The 20,952-nt window shown below is 41.1% G+C and overlaps 1 protein-coding gene across 1 annotated transcript; it reads left to right on the top strand.

Annotated features, from left to right (window-relative positions):
* The first annotated feature begins 242 nt into the window (after window positions 1-242).
* On the top strand, window positions 243-3,162 carry LOC131247278 (cytochrome P450 71A1-like). The gene is made up of 2 exons (XM_058247671.1): window positions 243-1,112; window positions 2,464-3,162. The coding sequence occupies exons 1-2, from the start codon at window positions 243-245 to the stop codon at window positions 3,097-3,099; spliced, it is 1,506 nt and encodes a 501-aa protein (XP_058103654.1). The 3' UTR covers window positions 3,100-3,162.
* Window positions 3,163-20,952: the final 17,790 nt, after the last annotated feature.

Genomic DNA, 20,952 nt, shown 5'->3' with positions numbered 1-20,952 from the left:
CAACACATACATCATGGTGGGGCCCACGTAACTTGGTGACGTCACTTCAGTAGCCAATATCGCTACTCAATCTGTAAGTATCCAATCCCGACGTAATCGTCTCCCTCAACCCGCAGACGTGGACATCTTGTAATGTGTATCAACAAATCTGAAGTCGCAATAAAGAAATATTAATTTTTTTAAGGAGAGGCTATTTAACGCGGCTTAACAACGCCGAAACTCAAGCTAGCCTCCATCGAAAAATGTTTCTCTTCATGTCATGGCTTCCTATTCTTCTAATGATTATTTCTCTTCTTCCTGTCTCACTTGTCTTCCCAAAGAGAAAATCCACAAAGCTTCCTCCAGGCCCTCCCCAACTTCCCATCATTGGCAACCTCCACCAGCTCAGCAACTTGTCTCATCGCTCTTTTTGGCAACTCTCCGAAAAATACGGCCCAATCATCTATCTAAAGCTAGGTAGCCTACCCTCTCTAGTTATTTCCTCAGCCAAACTTGCCAGCGACGTGATGAAAACTCAAGATCTCGACTCCTGCAATAGGCCTCTCTTTGTTTCCTACAAGCAACTCTCTTACAATTTCTTAGACATTATTTTCACGCCCTACGGGGAGTATTACAGGGACATGCGGAAAATCTTCAACAATGAACTCCTTAGTGTCAAGAGAGTCCTTTCGTTCAGGTTCATTAGGGAGGATGAAGTTGCTGGGATGATTGCATCTATTTCCCGTTCTGCTTCATCTTCGACGCCCGTAAATCTAACTGAGCTCATGTTTGCTCTCACGAGCACCATCATCAGCAGGGCTGCTTTTGGAAAGAGTTACCGTGAAGGAGAGAAAACTAACTTCCATGGTTGTTTTGAGGAGGCGCAGGCCTTGTTCGCAGCTTTCTTCTATGCCGACTACATCCCATGGTTGGGGTGGATCGACGTGCTCACCGGACAGCGGGCTCGGTTGGAGAAGAGTTTCCAGGACATGGATGTGTTCTATGAGCAAGTAATCGATGAGCACCTCGACCCCAGGAGAGTAAAACAGGAGCAAGAGGACCTTGTGGATGTCTTGATACGAGTACAAAAGGATCTCCATCTCACCAGGAATCACATCAAGGCGCTGCTTATGGTCATCCACTCTTCCTTCTCCTTGCATGCCCTCCCATAACCGATCAAAGTTTCACATATTCTTTATCTTCTTTTCTATTAATTTTGGTGGACATACCATAAAATCCTCCATCATAAGATAGGAATAGAATCATCTTCATCACCTAAGCCTTATACCAACTAATTATCTAACATGATGCCTAAAAATGATATAATCTCATTTTGGTTAATACTAATCATGTATTAGAGATCTTGATGGCTAATACATAATTACTATTAAAATGAACTCAATATGTACCAAGGATCTAGATCTCTAGCTAGTGCATATTTACTGGTAACTAAGCTGAGACCAACTTGTTTTTACATGTCTACCAAACATCGCTTAAGCCTTATTACAATTAATCGGACTTATAATCTAACGAAGATCAATGGGCTGCGAAGAGGCTTGATTGCCATTTGGTGTTGGCTCGCGAGCTCCACATGGTTCTCATCTCAAGCTAGTAACTCCAGGTCTACTTAAACACTCCTCTTTTAGCAGTTGATTGTTTGTATTATGTTATTAGATACTTTCACACTAGCTGATTGCTCTTATTTATCTCCACTTCGAACTCTTAGCCATTGAGGTTAATGCCCATTGTCAGCCGGAGAAGCCGCCCTCAATTCAACCATTCTCCCACATGATTGGGTCTTTCTTAGTTGTTGTGGGAGACATTTTTTTTTTTTTCAAAATGTGTAAATTAGATGAGTGAACTGTACAGCATCATTACACAATGTCTAATCGGGCCGCCCTCCGCAACAAAAAGGGAAAAGGGTCGGCCTACCATAACCTCATAAGCTTAGACTAAGAAAGGGTATCCGGATTTGGGCCGATTCTAACAGCTCCTACTGCCGTTCTGTCTAGGACTAGGTCTCCTCACGTGAGGGGAGGGAGGAGCGAAGGGTCAGTAATAACCCTGTTGTTGCGGGAGACTTGTTTAAGTGGAGAAAAAGCCCATATGGCCACATTTAATTATGTCCACGACACATACACACACCTACATGTGTCAACATCTACTTGAATCCTATTGCACTATGTCACCCTACCAAAGACTTTGGAAGGTCATATCCTCAAGATTCATGATGAAATATATGGCTAAAGTATTAAGTCTGATACCTACCTGATGCAAACTAGGAATGGCAATGAGCACACAAACTCCTACTCGTGCTATATGTACTATAATACATCGGTTGATTAAAATCAACAGGATATTACAAAATCGGAAACGGTAAAATGTCAAGCATGTACATGTTCATAGTAGGTAATTTCTAGGGTAGACGTTAGACTATGATAAAAATACACTTTTCTCTAATGTTAGCCTGTATTTTTGTTGCAGAATATTTTTATCGCTGGAACAGATACGGGTGCTGCAACGGTGGTGTGGGCCATGACGGAACTCGTAAAGAAACCAAAAGTGATGAAGAAAGTACAGGATGAGATTAGAAGGATTATTGGAAACAAAGGTATGGTAGAAGAAGATGACCTCCACCAACTTGACTATTTCAAGTTAGTGGTGAAGGAGACTTTCAGAATGCACCCTGCAGCGCCTACTCTCGTTCCAAGAGAAACCACTCAGCAATGCAAGCTTGATGGATATGACATTCCCCCAAAAACATTGGTATTTGTCAATGCATTAGCTATTGGGCAGGAAATTGAATCATGGAAAAATCCAGGAGAGTTCTGGCCAGAGAGATTCACAGATAGCACTGTTGATTATAAAGGACAGGACTTCCAATTCCTACCATTCGGGGCAGGACGGAGAATCTGCCCGGGGATGCATTTTGGAGCTGTGACCGTGGAGATTGCCTTAGCAAATCTTCTCTATTCTTTTAATTGGGAATTGCCTTCGGGCGTGAAGGAGGAGGACATTGACATGAGTGAATTACCTGGCATCACCGTTCATAAGAAATCTCCTCTCCTTCTTGTGCCTATCAAATACATCAACTCAATGAATGGGAAAACAAAGGAATAGAGGATTTCTTCCTCTGAAATTTAGTCATCTATATCGTACAATAATATGTGGATTGGTTTGTTTGGTTTTATATTTGCATAATTTTTTATTTTTTTTTTTCTCAATGCGTTTCTTTTATCATCCTTCAAAATCCAAATATGTGATTGGCCATTTGAGATCTACTATCAGCACCCGAATTATGAATTGACTACAGTGGAGGTTGTGGCAAAAAGCCTTTCAACTGTTCGGCCTTAACTAGAAAAGTTGTTTAAAGTCCTTCGTAAATGAATCAATACTATGAATTCGGAAAACAGTATTCTTTCAATATTGCCAAGGCCGATGAAATATTTGACCATCTCCTGACAGTGAAATTCATTAAGTTTCCGGATTATCAAAAATTTCATCAGCCGATGAGCTGAAGAAAGGTGAGTTCTGCAAGTGGCATGGCACAAAGATTCCTTCAACCAATAATTTTATAGTTTTCAAGAACATAATTCAAGAAAACATTGACAATCGCTTGGTCAAATTTCCAGGGAAGGGGAAGGAGGTCATGGGAATCGACAAAAATCCGTTCCCCAAGACAATTGACGCGAACATTGTTCTAGCCAATCTTGAGACTATGAACTGGCCTAGAATGACAAAAAGAATTAGCATCCGAGATGCAACCCTTGCCCCTGAAAGCAGAGAGTGCAAATTCCGAGGTTTCTCAGGGGCAGCAACCACACTGAAGTGCTTATGAAAATAGCCCGTTGATAGACGTGCCTTCTTAGCACGTACTATGTGAGCGTTGCTCCTGTGTGGTTCATACGGATGACCAATGGTCTGCTCTATAAAAGTCACTCGACGTACAACTACGACAGCCTTAGCCACGAACAAGGCCATTCAAGCCAACACGGCCAAGCATCGGAGTGTCCTGGGCATAATGGTCGCCCAAGCCATGTTAGAAAATCAATAAACAGATATGGTTGAATCATAGGTCATCGCGTTCCCACTATAGAAAATTGCTCTTTTACCGACAACATAATTTGTCGGTATTTCATCTTTTTTCGTCGGTAATAATTATTACCGATGAAAACTATTGTCGCAAGGCTCATCGCAATAAAACCGTGGTTAAAGGCTTTTCCCGACGAAATATGACTTCATAGGCAATAGAAAAACAAATACCGACAACTAAACTCGTCGGCCAAACATGTTACTTTTGGTAGGAAAAAAATAATATATTTCGCCGGTAAACACAGATTATACCAACGAAATAAGTCGTCAGTATAAGCCCACTATCACCGACGAGTATGTTCGTTGGTATAAGCCCGCTAATAACCACATTACCGACGACTATATCCGTTGGTATAAGCTTGCTATTACCGACGATTAGTCCGTTAGTATAAGCTCGCTATTACCGACGATTAGTCCGTCGATATATCTCATATATAGATCGTTGGTATAAATTTTTGTATTAATTTTTACCCACGACATATTTCGTCGGTATAAGTTTTCAACTTACCATTACCAAATAAATATTTTATTGGTATAAATTTTTGTATTAATTTCTACCTACGACATATTTCATCAGTATAAGTTTTCGACTTATTATTACCAACGAAATATTTCTTTGGTATAAATTTTTGTATTAATTTCAACCTACGACATATTTCATCGGTATAAGTTTTTAACTTACTATTACACAACGAAATATTTCGTTGGTAATAGTCTTTTTTCTATAAAAAAATCAGGAAAGAATTCCTGATATACACCTGTTACAATACATTTTCATCATATTCACATCACATCCATCCAAACACAAACTACATCCAAACATAAAATAAATAAATAAATAATCCCGAAGATGAAGGCGGAGGTGGTGAGGCATCAGCGGCAAAGTGTGCAGCAAGAGCCTGAAACATCTCCTGCATCCGCCGCTCATGCTCCACCGCATCTCCTCGATCCTTCTCTCATACTCCTCCCGTCGCCTCTCCTCTTCTCTCCGCCTCTGCTCCCCCTCCTCCCGTCACCTCTCCTCCTCTCTCCGCCTCTACTCCTCCTCCTCCCTACGCCTCTGCTCCTCCTCTCTCCGCCTCTGCTCTTTCTCCTCCGTACGCCTATGCTCCTCCTCTCTCCGCCTCTCCAGCTGCTCTTTGATGCCATCAACGACGACCCGTAGCTGTTGAACCTCTCTCTCTACCATATCATCTTGGCATAGGGCGCTCTCTCCAGCGATGGATCGGCTGAAGGCAGCTCTAGCGGGTGCCATAAGCTTGGCACTATGGCCAAGCCCACGCACATATCCAGAACGGGTGCTAAGCACCTCGCTCAGGATATCTGGCTCACTCCACTGACTACCATCGGGAGTGGGCTGACTGCGTATGGTGTCTATTGCCACCTGTAATGAAAACATATGAATTTTTATAACGAATGACATTATAATAAATCAATTGTAATTAAATTTTATAATGTAAGGATTTTTACCCAATTCTTGTTGGCTCTAAGATGAATCCAAGATCCCATCGCCTGCTGACAGTGAGTCCCTCTGTAGAGGTCTACTGGTCCAGGCTCCTGGTTGGTAACAGAATCTCGCTACGCAATTGAAAGGACAATAGAGTTAATATAAATGCATGGAAAGAATATATCAACTTAATAATCACTAGTAATTTCTTACCATGTCATAACGATGTCGTATAAATGACTTTGAACTAACTACGTGGTTCACTTCTAACTTTTCCTTGTTCGCAGAATTTATTTTGTTCATCTTCTGAACACATTATTCATAATATATTGTTATTGATTGAAAATTTAATTGTTATCTTAAGATATCGTAAATATGTAAATATTACCTGAAAAGCCTCAGACGAAAATCTCTCGCAGAGTATCTGCCAGTCGTCTGTAGTCACGTGCGGTGGTGTGGACAGTACGACCTCCTCGTGGGTCCTGCACCGCTTGTACTTCTGGTATAACTCCCCGCGGTACTCCTTAAACCGCTCCCTGACCATGTCATCGATGGCATGGGAAACGTAGGAAAAACTCAGATCTAAGATAAATTTAACCGGCAGTTTAGTAAATAATAGATTAATGCAATAAACTTATTAAGAAAATAACTTAAACGTAAATGAACTTTAAGAAAAGAAAATTTAATTTACTAAAATTTACCTAAAGGCGCTGACGGATGAGCTGCCGCACATCATCTGTCACGTCTGCCCAACGGGGGGTGGTGGTGGGGATCAGAGATCGGCATAGGACACTGACCTCCGACATAAACAACCTGACATTGTCCCCAATAGGTCTAAGGCAGTCCTATGGAAACTTTACCGTCACCCTACCCTCACGCGTAAGTCGCTCTAAAACTAACCCACGCATGGGTCCACGTCCTCATCGGTTGGTCGACGATGCTGTCGCGAAAGAAATATGTAAATCTAAACATAAACATAAGTCACTAAAAGAAATATATGTCTACACTAACATGTAGTGCCCGGTGTATGCTCAACCGAGGGCTCAGACGCTTGTGATGTAACATGCAACGTCGATGCTGTCTCCGTTGCATCACAGATGGAAGGGGTAGATCCAGTACGCGAACGACCTGATCTCTCACCTGGTGCCATGACTGAATATGTGCGAATTACGAACTTATAAATTTAAACAATGTTAGTACAAGTATATGAACATCAATATAATAAACACGTTAAACTTTACAGTGCAAGTGGAATATACTAAAATATTATACAAGTAGTGTTGATGGTAGAATGAATTTGTGCTTATGCTTAGAGAGATGATTAAAATATGATTAGACCATTACACTATAATGCAAGCAGAATATAATAAAAAAATAAATATTCTAGTAAAATTTAAAATTTTCATTACACATTGTCATTCTATATTAAATACATGTATTTCATTGTAATATGAAATAACTTTGGATCAACTATCTTAAGTACTCCCTATGTAAGTTATCGTACGCTGCAGAAGTATATATCAAGATGTGTGAAGCACTCAACATTTTTACAGCCAACATGTCAGTCACAATAAGAGAAATCTGGTCTCTCGAGACTCTATTCAGATGTGTAAGTGACAAAACCGCATCTTCCATATGAAGTTTCCTGCGGTTATATTCCTCCATCAGGTCCGAAATTTCTTTGAGATTGTATAATCTTTCATCTGAGTCATCGTCGATATATTCCTCCCTACACTCATCGACCAAATTATATAATCTTTAGGTTTAGATTTAGGTTTAGGTTATAGGTTTAGGTTTAGGTTATAGGTTTAGGTTTAGGTTTAGGTTATAGGTTTGAGTTTATAGGTTTAGGTTTAGGTGTAGGTTATAAGTTATAGGTTTAGGTTATAGGTTATAGGTTAGGGATTTGAGAATAGGTTTAGGTTTAGGTTTAGGAATTCGGGTTCGAGTTCGGGTTCGGGTTAGGGTTATAGGTTTGGGTTTAAGTGTAGGTTTAAGTTAAGTGAATTAAGCTTAGGTTTAGGTTTAGGTTAAGGTTATAAGTTATAAGTTTAGGTTTAGGTTATAGGTTATAGGTTTTAGGTTATAGGTTATATGTTAGGGATTTGAGAATAGGTTTAGGTTTAGGAATTCGGGTTTTAGTTCAGGTTCGAGTTAGGGTTATAGGTTTAGGTTTAGGTGTAGGTTTAGGTTATAGGTTTAAGTTTAGGTGTAGGTTATATGTTATAGGTTTTGGTTATAGGTTTAGGTTTAGGTGTAGATTATAGGTTATAGGTTTAGGTTTAGGTTATAGGTTTGGGGATTTGAGAATAGGTTTAGGTTTAGGTTTAGGTTTAGGTGTAAGTTTAGGTTTAGGGATTTGAGTTTCAGTTTAGGTTTAGGTTTAGGGATTTGAGTTTTGGTTTAGGTTTAAGTTTAGGTTAGGGAGTTGAGATTAGGATTAGGTATAGGTTTAAGTTTAGGGATTTGAGTTTCGGTTTCGGTTTAGGTTTAGGAATTTGGGTTCAGGTTCAGGTTTAGGTTAAGGGATTTGAGAATAGGTTTAGGTTTAGGTTAGGGTTATAGGTTTAGGTTTAGGTGTAGGTTTAGGTTTAGGGATTTGAGAATAGGTTTAGGTTTAGGTTTAGGCTTAAGGTTTAGGTATTCGGGTTCGGGTTTGGGATCGGGTTTTGGTTTGGGTTTTCAAGTTTAGGTTTAGGTTTAGGTTAGAGAGTTGAGATTAGGATTAGGTGTAGGTTTAGATTTAGGGATTTGAGTTTTGGTTTAGGTTTAGGTTTAGGTTATTGAGATGAGGATTAGGTATAGGTTTAGGTTTAGGGATTTGAGAATAGGTTTAGGTTTAGGTTTAGGTTACGGTTTAGGTTATAGGTTTAGGTTTAGGTGTAGGTTTAAGTTTAGAAATTTGAGTTTCGGTTTAGGTTTATACTTAGGAATTCGGGTTCGGGTTCGAGATCGGGTTTAAGTTTAGGTTTTCGAGTTTAGGTTTAGGTTTAGGTTTAGGTTTGAGTTATAGGTTTGGGTTTAGGTGTAGGTTTAGGTTTAGAGATTTGAGAATAGGTTTAGGTTTAGGCTAGGGTTAAGGAGTTAAGATTAGGATTAGGTGTTGGTTTAGGTTTAGGAATTTGAGTTTCGATTTAGGTTTAGGTTTAGAAATTCGGATTCGGGTTTGGGTTTAGGTTTAGGGATTTGAGAATAGGTTTAGGATTAGGTTTAGGTTGTCAAGTTTAGGTTACAGTTTAGGTTATAGGTTTAAGTTATAGGTGTAGGTTTAGGTTTAAGGATTTGAGAATAGGTTTAGTTTAGAAAAAATAAATATCAGCTTGATCTAAAACTTTCGTGGCCCCCAAGAATTTTTGAACGGAATAAGTTCAATTCACATTCTTTCCTATACGTGTGGTCCATTTAAGATTTATATATGTATACTTCATTTATTGTCTCAAGACATAAAATTATATGTTAAAATGGATGAACGGAGTGGATGAAATACATAAATCACGATGGACCATTGTTTACTGTGTTATGGTCCACCTGAGATTTGGATCCCACCATGATGTATATGTTGTATCCAACTGTCCATCCATTTAGAGAGATCATTTTAGGGCATGAGCTAAAGAATATGGTAGATCCAAAGCTCAAGTGGACCTCGAAACTAATTGGGGCCACAAAATTTTTCGATCAAGCTGATATTTGTGTTATCCCTTCTTTCGGTCTAGGTCTATGTGAACTTACCAATAGGTTGGATCTTAAATAACCATCATGGTGGGTTCCAAGAAGGAATCAATGGTCGGGGACACTGTCCCCACCATGATGTTTAGTTTTAGGTTTTAGTTTTAGGTGTACGTTTGGATTTATGGTTATACTAGGGTCTGCTCCATCAATTTCGATCTAATATATAAACACGGGCCTGTTTAAATGGTCAGGCCACCCATATTGCTGTCCATAGGAAATGGACAACTTCATCATGGTTATAACAGTGATTCCCACGTTCCAAGGACCTCCACTCAACATCCGGATAGCTCTGACGCACATTCGGGTTTGCTCCATCAATTTTGAGCTAATACAATTAAATCTTAAATTAGTTACTTATACAAGGTTGGATAGATTGTAATACTTTCATATTCCATTTAAACGTCCATGCCGAAAATCCGACAGCATCTCCCCATGCCTCTCCAGATAAGTTGATCTTACGTTACATTCTGATGTCAAATATGTAAAGCAATGTAAAGATATTTGGCATTGGATACAAAATGGAAGAAACATATCTAGAGAGAAATGAGGAGATGGATCGCAGATCAGACATGAACATTTAAATAGATTATATGAAAGTATACTATCCATCTAACCTTGAACTGTCCAAAATGGGATAATTTGAGTAATTTTTATGCCACCAAAAACACACCATATATATGTATGGCCACATAGAAATCCTCAAACGAGTATATATCTAACTTACAAATCACAACACAAGTCACAATTATAAACTAACAAGTCACAATAATAATTTAAGAAAAAATGTAATACATATTAAGCATACTGCCCAAATTTGTATTTTCCTATTGTGACTCACATGAGCATTGGATTTGCATAAATTTTGATATGACCTTGCAATATAAGTCAACTCAATAAACATACAAAGCATACATCATATGGTTATTATTATGATAAGTTTCACAAATGGGCTAACTGATTGTATTATACTACCATGTGTGGACAAAAAATAACTAAGGAGTATTAATTGGATTTTTATTTTTTTTTAAATGCGAGTTTAGTTATATTTCCTGGCTGAATTTAAGCCCTTAAAAGTGTGTGGAGACCTGTCCATCCACACGGAAGCCCCCGCCCACTTGTGAGACTCGAGCTTTCGAGGCCATGGGCTTATTGGACTTAGGGTTTTATGTGTCCTCTCAGTACCAATTAAGTGACTCTCACATTGCCTTTTGATCGAACCAGGGTCCACCCACGTAGTTGCCAAGCTTGTGTGGACCACTTGTCATGGGGCCTGCATCCCACCAGGGTGGATGTTGAGTTTTAAAAACATACATTCTCACAGTCTTTGTTGTGTGTATGCCATCCAACCCATCCATTCGGGTCTCTACGCCATGAAAGTGGGTAGCCAAAAGTTCAAGCTAACGCAATCATCATGTTCAAGCCATGTGAATTTAGAGGTTTTAGATAATTGTCCATTATTTATATGGCATGGCCCATTTGGTGATTGGATAGTTCTGATTTTTTAGATCATATCATCATGTTGGGACTCACTTGATGTTTGAGACATCTAACCACTAAGTATCAGCCATGATACTCTTCGAGAGTATCAAGGTACATATGAGATTTCTTTTTTTTTTTTTATTACAAAAATATCAAACCATAAATGGGGCATCTTATCTTGGATTGATAATTCACAATAATGATTGAGAAAGATATTAGCCATAAAATTAGAGCAGGATGGATGAAATGGAGCTGTGCTTTTAGACTTTTTGTGTACCCACTACATATAAATCAAATTGAAGGAGAGATTTTATGAACTAGCTATAAGATTGGTCAAACTTTTCAAAGAAAAAACAGACAAATTTTGCTGAAAATCCTATCATAGATTCATAATCAGATACAACAACATATAAAATGTGACGCCCCAAACCCAAAAATCGGATTCACAGGAATCCCGATTGCCGAATCCGGTGCTGACAGCCTCCGTAATACCCCATTCTCGGCTCCTAGCGTCCATATGCCAGATTCTGATCCTAGGATCCTACAAGGAGGAATTTTTTTTTGTACATTTAACTCGTAAAGCATAACAACAAGATTACCCAATTCACAAAGGCAACATCATCATCACATATCCACTAATATAATTATTTGAGTACAATGCTGAAAGGGAAATACATAAATCGAAAATCAAGCTCCAGAAGACCGCTGTACGCTCCAAGCTCAACACTGCTGCAACCTAACCTCACCTGCACGCATCTATCGTGCATAAGCTTATAGAAAGCTTAAAGGGTGGTGTAAGTGTGTGCACAAGGTAAGTGCCAAGTATTCAATACAATACCATAATCATAGAATACCGGAAGTACTGGTAATCCGTAAATCGTACAATGTCGGAATAAGCAAAAATACTGACAAGATCATGAATTATCAGAGTAAACAGAAATATTGACAAGATCAGGAATTATCAGAGTAAACCGAAGTACTGACAAAGTCATAAATCACACGATAACAGAGTAAGCGAAAATACTGACAAGTGCATAAGTCATACAATATTAGAATACGCAATACAAATTAGCTATGCATATGAAGAGTCGTAGAGAGCCAAATATCAGATGCAGAGAATGCAATGCAATATACATTCCTGATAAGTAAAACAAACAGCGTCAGCCGTACCATATGCTGCGGATGTAATGCAACATGCAGTGCAAATGGAATGACCATGCTGGAGTGTGAAGTCGGGATGGTAGTACGTAGTATCGCAGGCTATGGGGTTCATTACAATGGACTTCTATCCAAACTAGTCTCATACCTAAATTTGGATAGTCAAACTCGATGTGGTAAACTCCTAATCTCAAGTTAGTCGCATGCCCCAACCGAAATCCTGGCCATGCGAAGGTACACGTAACAAATAGTTGCGCACCACCAGCCCAAGTGGATAGTGAATGAATGAATGCATATGCAACTCCGGCTCAATAATTCCATATATCAGTATGGTTCCTCTCTAGGAAATCACCGGGGTCTATTACACTCCAAACTAGATTGTCGCCCCATCGGCGCAAAAAGGTGAGCGAAAGCGGACCTCACTATCCGCTTGCCAATATCGGGCCTGGCTCGTCGATAGCGGACCCATTCCTTGAGCTGGTCAGACTCAGCCTAGCATTGCCCCCTCCTCTCGGGCAGGTAAGGCCGTACCCCCTTCCAATCGACCACGACACAGTGGAAAACGCGGCCCAACGGTATACAGTCCTCATGCGCTCATGTATCCACTTGGTCTAGACGTTGGAGCAACCTCTGGAACCAAGAGGGTTTAGAGACTTTCACCCAGGGATATCTATAGCACCCCATGTAGAACAGATTTTCGGTGTCCTATCTGGCCATCCACGAAATACCTGTGGAGGCTACGACCCTGATATCGCTAGGGCGTACAATAATCACAACACACAATGCAAGATGCATGAGTCATACAATCCAGTCATGCATCAATCCTGCGCATACCGTGTACTCATGTGAGACAATCTCCGCCTATCAGGGAGTCTCATAACAAACTGCCCAATGACATATGCAATGGTTAACCACACCTCATATCAAACATGCAGATGATGCGTATGGGCATGTATCATGATGCTATGCTGTCACATACTCATAATCGGTATCAATAACCAGCATCGACAATCGATCTCGACAATGTGGGCATTTAACCAGCATTGCCCTCAAGGAATGACCCACATAAAGCCTAATATATAGTAGACTCATGGCCTCACACAAGGACCTAATATACAACACCATGGGCCTTACTCAAGGGCCACATATACACAACAGGTGGGCCCTGCTCATGGGCTTCAAATACATGACATGTGGGCCCTACACATGGGTCACGAATACATCAAATGCGTCATACATCTTGGGCCTAATACATATCACAATGGCCTTGCCCATAGGCCACGAATACACCACAATGGGCCTTGCCCATGAGCCATGAATACATCACAGTAGGCCTCAATTACGGTGCGCATATACACCATATAGGTCTCGATAATCGAAATCGACACTTGGAATCGGCCTCAACAATCGGGGTCGGCTTATACAATCGACCTCGATAATCGAAATCGACTTCGATACTCGCCTCGATAATCGGGATTGATCGATAATTAGAATCGGTAAATCGGTCACGATAATCAGCCCTGATCGCTAATCAGAATCGGCAAATCGGTCACGACGATTGGATCGATCGATGATCACAATCGGCAAATCAGTCACGACAACCGGGATTAATCGATAATCAAAGTCAAAAAATCGGTCACGACAATCGGATTGATCGATAATCTGAATCGACAAATCGGTCACGATAATCAGATCGATAGATAATCAAAATTGGCAAATCGGTCACGACAATCGGATTAATCGATAATCAGAATCGGCAAATCGGTCACGACGATCGGATTAATCAATCAAAAATCAAAATCGGCAAGTCGGTCACAACAATCGGATCAATCGATAATCAGAATCGGCAAATCGGTCATGACAATCGGATCAATCGATCAATAATTAGAAACGGCAGATCGGTCACGACAATCGGATCAATCGATCGATAATCAGAATCGACAAATCGATCATGACAATCGAATCAATCGATCGATAATCAGAATCGACAAATCGGTCATGACAATCAGATCAATCGATCGATAATCAGAATCGACAAATCGGTCACGATAATCGGGATCGATCGATAATCAGAGTCGGCAAATCGGTCACGACAATCGGATCGACAATCGGTCTACGACAATCAGGATCGACAATCGGCCTAAGGGAAGGTCACAATGTGGACATCCAACCATCATTGCCCATCAATGTGGACATTCAACCAACATTTCTCCCAAGGAGTGGCCCACATAGGGTTAAACATATAGTGGGACCATGGCCTCACACGAAGGCCTAATACACATCGTAATGAACCTCATACAAGGGCTACATACACATCACTATGGGCCGCATCACATGGACCTCGAATACATCACAATGGGCTGCATCACATGGGCCTATAAACATCGGATGGGTCATGTCCCATGGGCCCCGAATACATTAAATAGGCCACAACCCATGGGCTTCAAACACACAATAGGTGGGCCTTACACATGGGCATAATACAATTAAGTGGGCCTCATACCTTGGCCTCCAATATATCTCAATGGGTCTCAACCCATGGGCCCCAAATATAGCACAATGGGCCTCAACCCATGGGCCCCGAGTACGTCATATTGGGCCTCTCAAATGCAACAAGTGGGCCGCACTACTTGGGCCGCACCATTCGTCCATTTGTAGAGATCATTTTAAAGCATTATCTAAACAATGAACCAGATCAAAAGATCATCTGGACCATACCATAAATAATAGTGTTGATAATGATTTCCGCTGTTGAAATTTAGAGGGCCCACCATAGCATCTATTTCCCATCCAGACTGTTCATAAGGTCATAAAGACCTGAACAGTGAGGAAAGCAAATATCATGTTGGTTCAAAACTTTTTTAACCCAAAAGAGGTTTCAATGGTAGGCATTCAATTTCATTGTTTGACAACGTGGTCCACTTGATATTAGATATATCTTATTTTACTTATTTATTTATTTAAGCCCGAGGACCAACTTGCCAGATGGATGGACGGTTTGGATGAGAACAACTATCAAAGTGGGGCGCTGACCGTCCAACAGATGGACGGTCAAATTTTTCCAAGTGAATGGACGGTTTAGATGGAGCACATCCATCATGGTGAAGCCACTGACCGTCCAACAGATGGATGACCAGATTGTTGCCAACTGGATGGACGGTTGGGATACAACTCATACATCAGGGTGGGAATCCACATACATGGCCCACCAAAGCTCGTCAAATGGATAGACGACTAGTATACAATGCCATTGTCCAGGAGGGTGGGTCTCACGTGGGAGTGGCGCACCAAAGCACTAGTTATTATAATATCATATAATATTGTACATCATATACTTAATATAGTATATTATTTTATAAAATATGATATCATAGCATTTAAAGTACCCACCCAATGCATTCAGTAGGGGGGTCCCACATGGGCCCACCACGTACATATATTCAAGGTAATATATAATATATATTACATACATATATATATATACACATATCATGAGATCCTCCAGCGTCCAACGTCCAAGAGATGGACGGACGGCTTGGATTAGAACCACTGTATCAGGGGCCCAACATCCTTGGCAGATGGAAGGTGGCTATAGTAAATCAAGGTGGACCCCACATACAACTACTGCAGCTCACTAGCTGGTTCACACTAGTCAACCTCGTCCAGATGTATGGACGGTTGAATACAACACATACACCAGTGGGTCCCACGTGGGGCCCACCATAACGCCTAATTTCCATTCAATCTGTTAATAAGGTCACGTATACTTGGATACTGAGGAAAAATAAATTTCACATCGACCTAGAACTTCTGTAATGCCAAAGGGTTCAATGGCAGCCATTCAATCCAATGTTTGTTATGACGTGGGCCACCTAAGTTCCTCCAACGGTTGATTTTGGGAGGGAGGCCCACTGCCCTAAGGGGCCCACCAATGCACGGCGTGGATGCTAGACGCACATCACGGTGGGGCCCACGTATGGGACCCCTTACTGCCCGCCCGTCCACGGTGACGCCAATAGCAGCGTCAGCAGCAGGCGCTGCTACATATTGTGATGTTATTCTTTTTTTTTATATATATAAAATTCCACAGTTTTTCATATATTGGGCCCACATCTGAAAATCTAACCCGGCCATTGGATGCTACGGCCCCTGATCGACTAAATGAGACCAATATGTAACGTGCTTTTGGCGAATAGAAGAATCAAGGTGGGTTTTAACAATAACACCACTATTTCCTATGGTATGGCCCGCCCGAAAATCAAATTAATTTCAAATTTCGGATCAACGCCTAAAATGATCTGGGGAAAAGAATGGACGGCTTGGATTAAATCCATACATCAAGGTAGAGCCTACATAAGCGGCCCACCAAAAATTTTGAAGCAAACTGACATTTCTGTTTTCCTTCCCAGCGTCCAGGGAGGTTGGGCGTTAAACGGCCTGGAATACCTCCAGCGAGGTAGGGCCCCACATGGCATTGTGTACATTACATTAGGGTGGGTCCACACGTGTGGGACCCACTAGCCTTGGATAATGCAGATATTTGTGTACTTCCTCTAATTGGGCCCGCCTAAACGGACCGCCGGGTGGGCCTACTGAGTGAACGGCGTAGGTGTGAAACATATCACAAGGTGGGCCATAAATCAGGGAAAAGAGAGAGAGAAAGAGAAGCACCCACCTCTAAATCGACTCCTTCCTCAATTCCTTGGGTCCTCAAGCCTTTTAGGATCTTTTTCAACGGTGGAGATGAGCTTCTAATGGCAGGATTGAAGGGGATCTAAGGTGAATGTGGCTAGAAATGGGAGGGCTGCCATGGACGTTTTCAACTTCTCTCTTGCTAGGGGAGAAAATGAAGAAGAAGAAGAGAGAGAGAGAGAGAGAGAGAGAGAGAGAGAGTGGGAGAGAGTAATTAATTCATGTAAGGTCATAAATGCTAGGGTTGACTCATGGGGAAAATAAATGCCATAATTGCTTGTAAGCATTTATTACTTGGCATGGGGTGATGACATCACCCCATGATAACCTAGGAAATGGTGCCATTGTGATACGTGGGCCCCACAAATGTGCGGTCTACAGCTATTACAATGCCCGAGCTATATCTCATGATCTAAGCGTCGCATTGACGCACGAGATTCGGCGTTGGAATCGCGGCGTCGGCGCGATCGCAATGGCATAGGTCTCGGGTTGAGCCGACTCAGATTAAAAGGTCGTGACTCAAGATTGTGCGCAAATGCCGATAATAGACCGCGGGTCGCCAAAATATGATCGAGAGGACTCCAGAAGCCTACGAAATGGTATGGGCTAGGATACGGGTCTTACATAAAAGCCTAAGAAAATTACCTAAAAATAATCTATGAAACTGAAAATAGCTGAAAATCCACAACAATAACACAAGAGTAAGAAAAATAAATAAATTCCTCTTGAAAAAGTACACAATATAAAGCTGAAAATCGGATTGTACGTTCAAGATCAGATCCAACGCCATCACAATATAAAGTGGTAGATTTGCATAAATTTTGATATATGACCTTACAATACAAGTGAACTCAATAAACATACAAAACATACATCATATGGTTATTATTATGATAAGTTTCACAAATGGGCGAACTGATTGTATTATACTACCATTCGTGGACAAAAATAACTATTAATAATAAGAAAGAGCTTCCAAATTTATCCTGATGCACGTTGCTCCTTTCCATCAAATGAATGTATCATCCTGCCCAAAACAGCCCATTCAGATTGTGGTTTGTTTTTTTTAGTGCTTGAATCTGTCCAGTTGAACTGGTCCGATTCGGACACTGTTGGAATGTTTCAAAACTATCTAAAATGAAACCTTTGCTGAGGCATTAAACTAGCCCACTTTAATCCATTAATCAACTATTGTAAAATAGTCAGAATTGGCCACTCATGGACGTCCAGTAGCTGTCCACTTGTAATTTGAAAATTATCACCCAAATTGGATAGCGGACTGACCTTCAAATCTGTCCAGTTTCATTGTTTAGATGTATAAAATCGTCAAATTGGGAACTTCAAATTAACACCCAAGGGACACCCAATCTGGACCCTTAAATGGTTCAGCATGTGGACCCAATCTGGTCTCTTAAATGGTATAGTATATGGAGCCATCTGGACCATTAAAAAGTTCAGCATGTGAGACCAACTTAGCCCACAAATCAGCCTAGTAAGTGAGTCCTAACAAGCACCAAACAGTTTGAAAATCAGAAAAACATTTTACCCCAAAATCCCTAAATCCTTGTCACTATGAAGTAATGCACCCTAAAATCCCTAAATCCCTAAATGAGGGTCCAAATCGAATCAGGAATCCACAAGTGGCTAAATCCCTAAATCGGTATTGAGATTGAGAGAGATTGGGAGGGGGGGGGGGGGGGAGAGAGAGAGAGAGAGAGAGAGAGAGAGAGAGAGAGATAGAGAGAAATACCTCATTGTATTCAGAGAGAGAGAGGGCGTGCATGGGTAGGGCATTCGGCAACAGTAGGGTGGGCGCTGGAGCGAGAGAGAGAGAGAGAGAGAGAGAGAGAGAGAGAGAGAGAGAGAGTGACAGTTGGAGAGTGAGACAGAGAGCAAGTGGAGAGGGAGAGGGAGATGGAGAGGTAGAGAGAGAGCGACAACGAGAGTGAAAGAGAGAGATTGACTAAGAGAGATGGATGGGTGCTGGAGTTGTTTCGGCTTTTAAAACATAAGCATATTACCGACGAAAATTTTCGTCGGTAAAACTTTTCTCAATTTATTGGTAAAAATAGCCTCTGGTTCCCACCGTTGAAGTTATCCTAAGGCCCATCATAATGTTTATTTGAAATCCAACCTGTTCAAAAGTTAAAAAAGACATGAAATAAGGGAAAACACAAATATTAACTTGATTAAAAACTTTTGTGGCCTTTAGAAGTTTTTAATGGTGGGCGTCATTGTCCCACTGTTTTCTGTGACGGGGTCCACTGGAGCTTTGGATTTAACTCATTATTTGGGTATTGCCCAAAAAATGATCTGTCCAAATGGATGGAAGGTGTTGATACAAAACATACATCATGGTGGGGCCCACGGAACTTCATTAGCTAGTCACGCTACTCCCCCTGACACCAGCCCCATGGCCAGTGGTCGGTGCTATGTGGGCCCCACCATGATGTATGTATTTCATCCATTTTTAAAGATCATTTTAGGGATTTATTCCAAAAATGAGAGGTATATAAATCTCAGGTGGACCACACAACATGAAAATAATAGTGGTTGGATATCCATCATTAAAATCCTCCTAAGGCCCACTATACTATTTATTTGACATCCAATTTGTTTATTAGGTCATACAAGCCTAGATGAAGGGGAAAAAAATCATCTTGATCCAAAACTTTTATGGCCCCCAAAATGTTTTTAATGGTTGACGCTCATTCAATGTTGTTTCCTGTAATGTGGTCCATTTCAAATTGGGATATAACTCATTTTTGGTCTCATGCTGTAAGATGATCTTTAAAAATAGATGGACGGCATGGATGAAACACATACATCATGGTGGGGCCCATAGAGCACCGACCACCAGCCATTGGCTGGTGTCAGGGGGAGTAGTCGATCCGTTCCCCTTATTTGTGGTGTGGTCCATTTAATCTTTAGATATGATTCATTTTTTGGATAATTCTCTAAAATGATCTCGATAAATGGATGAACGTTGTGGGTTGATGTCACGCCCCAGACTCGGTAACCGGGCTTACAAGGAACCTGATAGCCAGTTCTGGCTGCAACAGCCTCCGTAGTACCCCATTCTCGGCTCCTGAGGCAGGTTCCGATCCTGGGATCCCACAAGGAGAATTTTCATAACCATATAACCATTTTCAATACAAGCATACCTGAAATCACTGCAAATAAATTTTAGAAATAATAAAAGGACACATTATAAAATCCACTATAAATTTGAACTTTTACATGTATATAACTGAAAAGAAATACATCTAATAACAAAGGAAGTAGGAAGAAGATTTGCAACATTGTGGGTCCTCAGCGTAACTCTAATCCAAGCTCAGCTGCTATGACACCGACCTAGGATCCCCTGCACGCATCAATCGTGCATAAGCTTATATAAGCTTAGAGGGTGGTGGAAGTGTGTGGCAATGGTGCTCAGAAGAAGATGGAGAATGCAGGAGGGTGTCATAATCAATACCAATACCACTAGCCTTACCAAGGCTATCATGAACATAAGGAGTTATACCAAGGTAGTGCAATCATGCAGGAAGTCATACCAAGGCTATATAACACAATGAGTACCATAATGCAATGAGTACTGGACGTCATGCTAAGGCGATGCAAAATAAGGCTTATACAACTGATGCAAATGTAATGCGAAGTAATGTCAATGCTCATATTCAACCCACATATCAAGTACATTTCCATCATAAGGAAATCACCGGGGTCTAGTACACTGCAAAATGGCAGCCACTCTATAGACCTGCATAGTCAAACGAGCGTAGGAGACCTCACTACCCACCTGTGGATAGCCAATCACCAGCAAGGCCTGACGATAGTGGACCCGTTCATGAACTAGTCAGACTCATCCTAGCTATTGCCCTCTTTCCCTCAAAAGGGTAAGGCCACACCCCAATCCAACCGACTACACGACAGTGAGAGTCACGGTCTAAAGGTATAAGGCCCTCGTGCGCTCATGTCTCCACCCGGTCACGGCGCTAGAGTAGATCATTGTTACCATGGAAGTTTTGAAAATTTCACTCATGGGCATCCTATGCACCCTATATGCTCAAGTAACATTTTCGGTGTCCAAATATGGACATCCACGGTGTATATGTGGAGGTTATAGCCCTAATGAAGCAAGGGCGATAATGTTTATATGTTATGCAATGCCACACTATGCCAAAACTGTGAAAAAAGGACGGTCCAAAACCGTCTCAAATGACCAAAAAGGACGATCATGGACCGTCGCAAGGGCCGTCAAATTTTGACGTGTCGTATTACTTAAAGGATGGTCCAAAACTGTCATTCTTATTGACGAAAAAAAGGACGATCATGAACCGTCCTTAAAAAGGACGGTCTCGGACCGTCTCTTATGA

The sequence above is a fragment of the Magnolia sinica genome, chromosome 5 (genome assembly GCF_029962835.1).
Source record: "Magnolia sinica isolate HGM2019 chromosome 5, MsV1, whole genome shotgun sequence".
In the NCBI taxonomy this organism is placed as follows: domain Eukaryota; kingdom Viridiplantae; phylum Streptophyta; class Magnoliopsida; order Magnoliales; family Magnoliaceae; genus Magnolia; species Magnolia sinica.
Note: the sequence above shows the minus strand (reverse complement) of the source record. Positions and strands in the feature narration are given on the sequence as shown.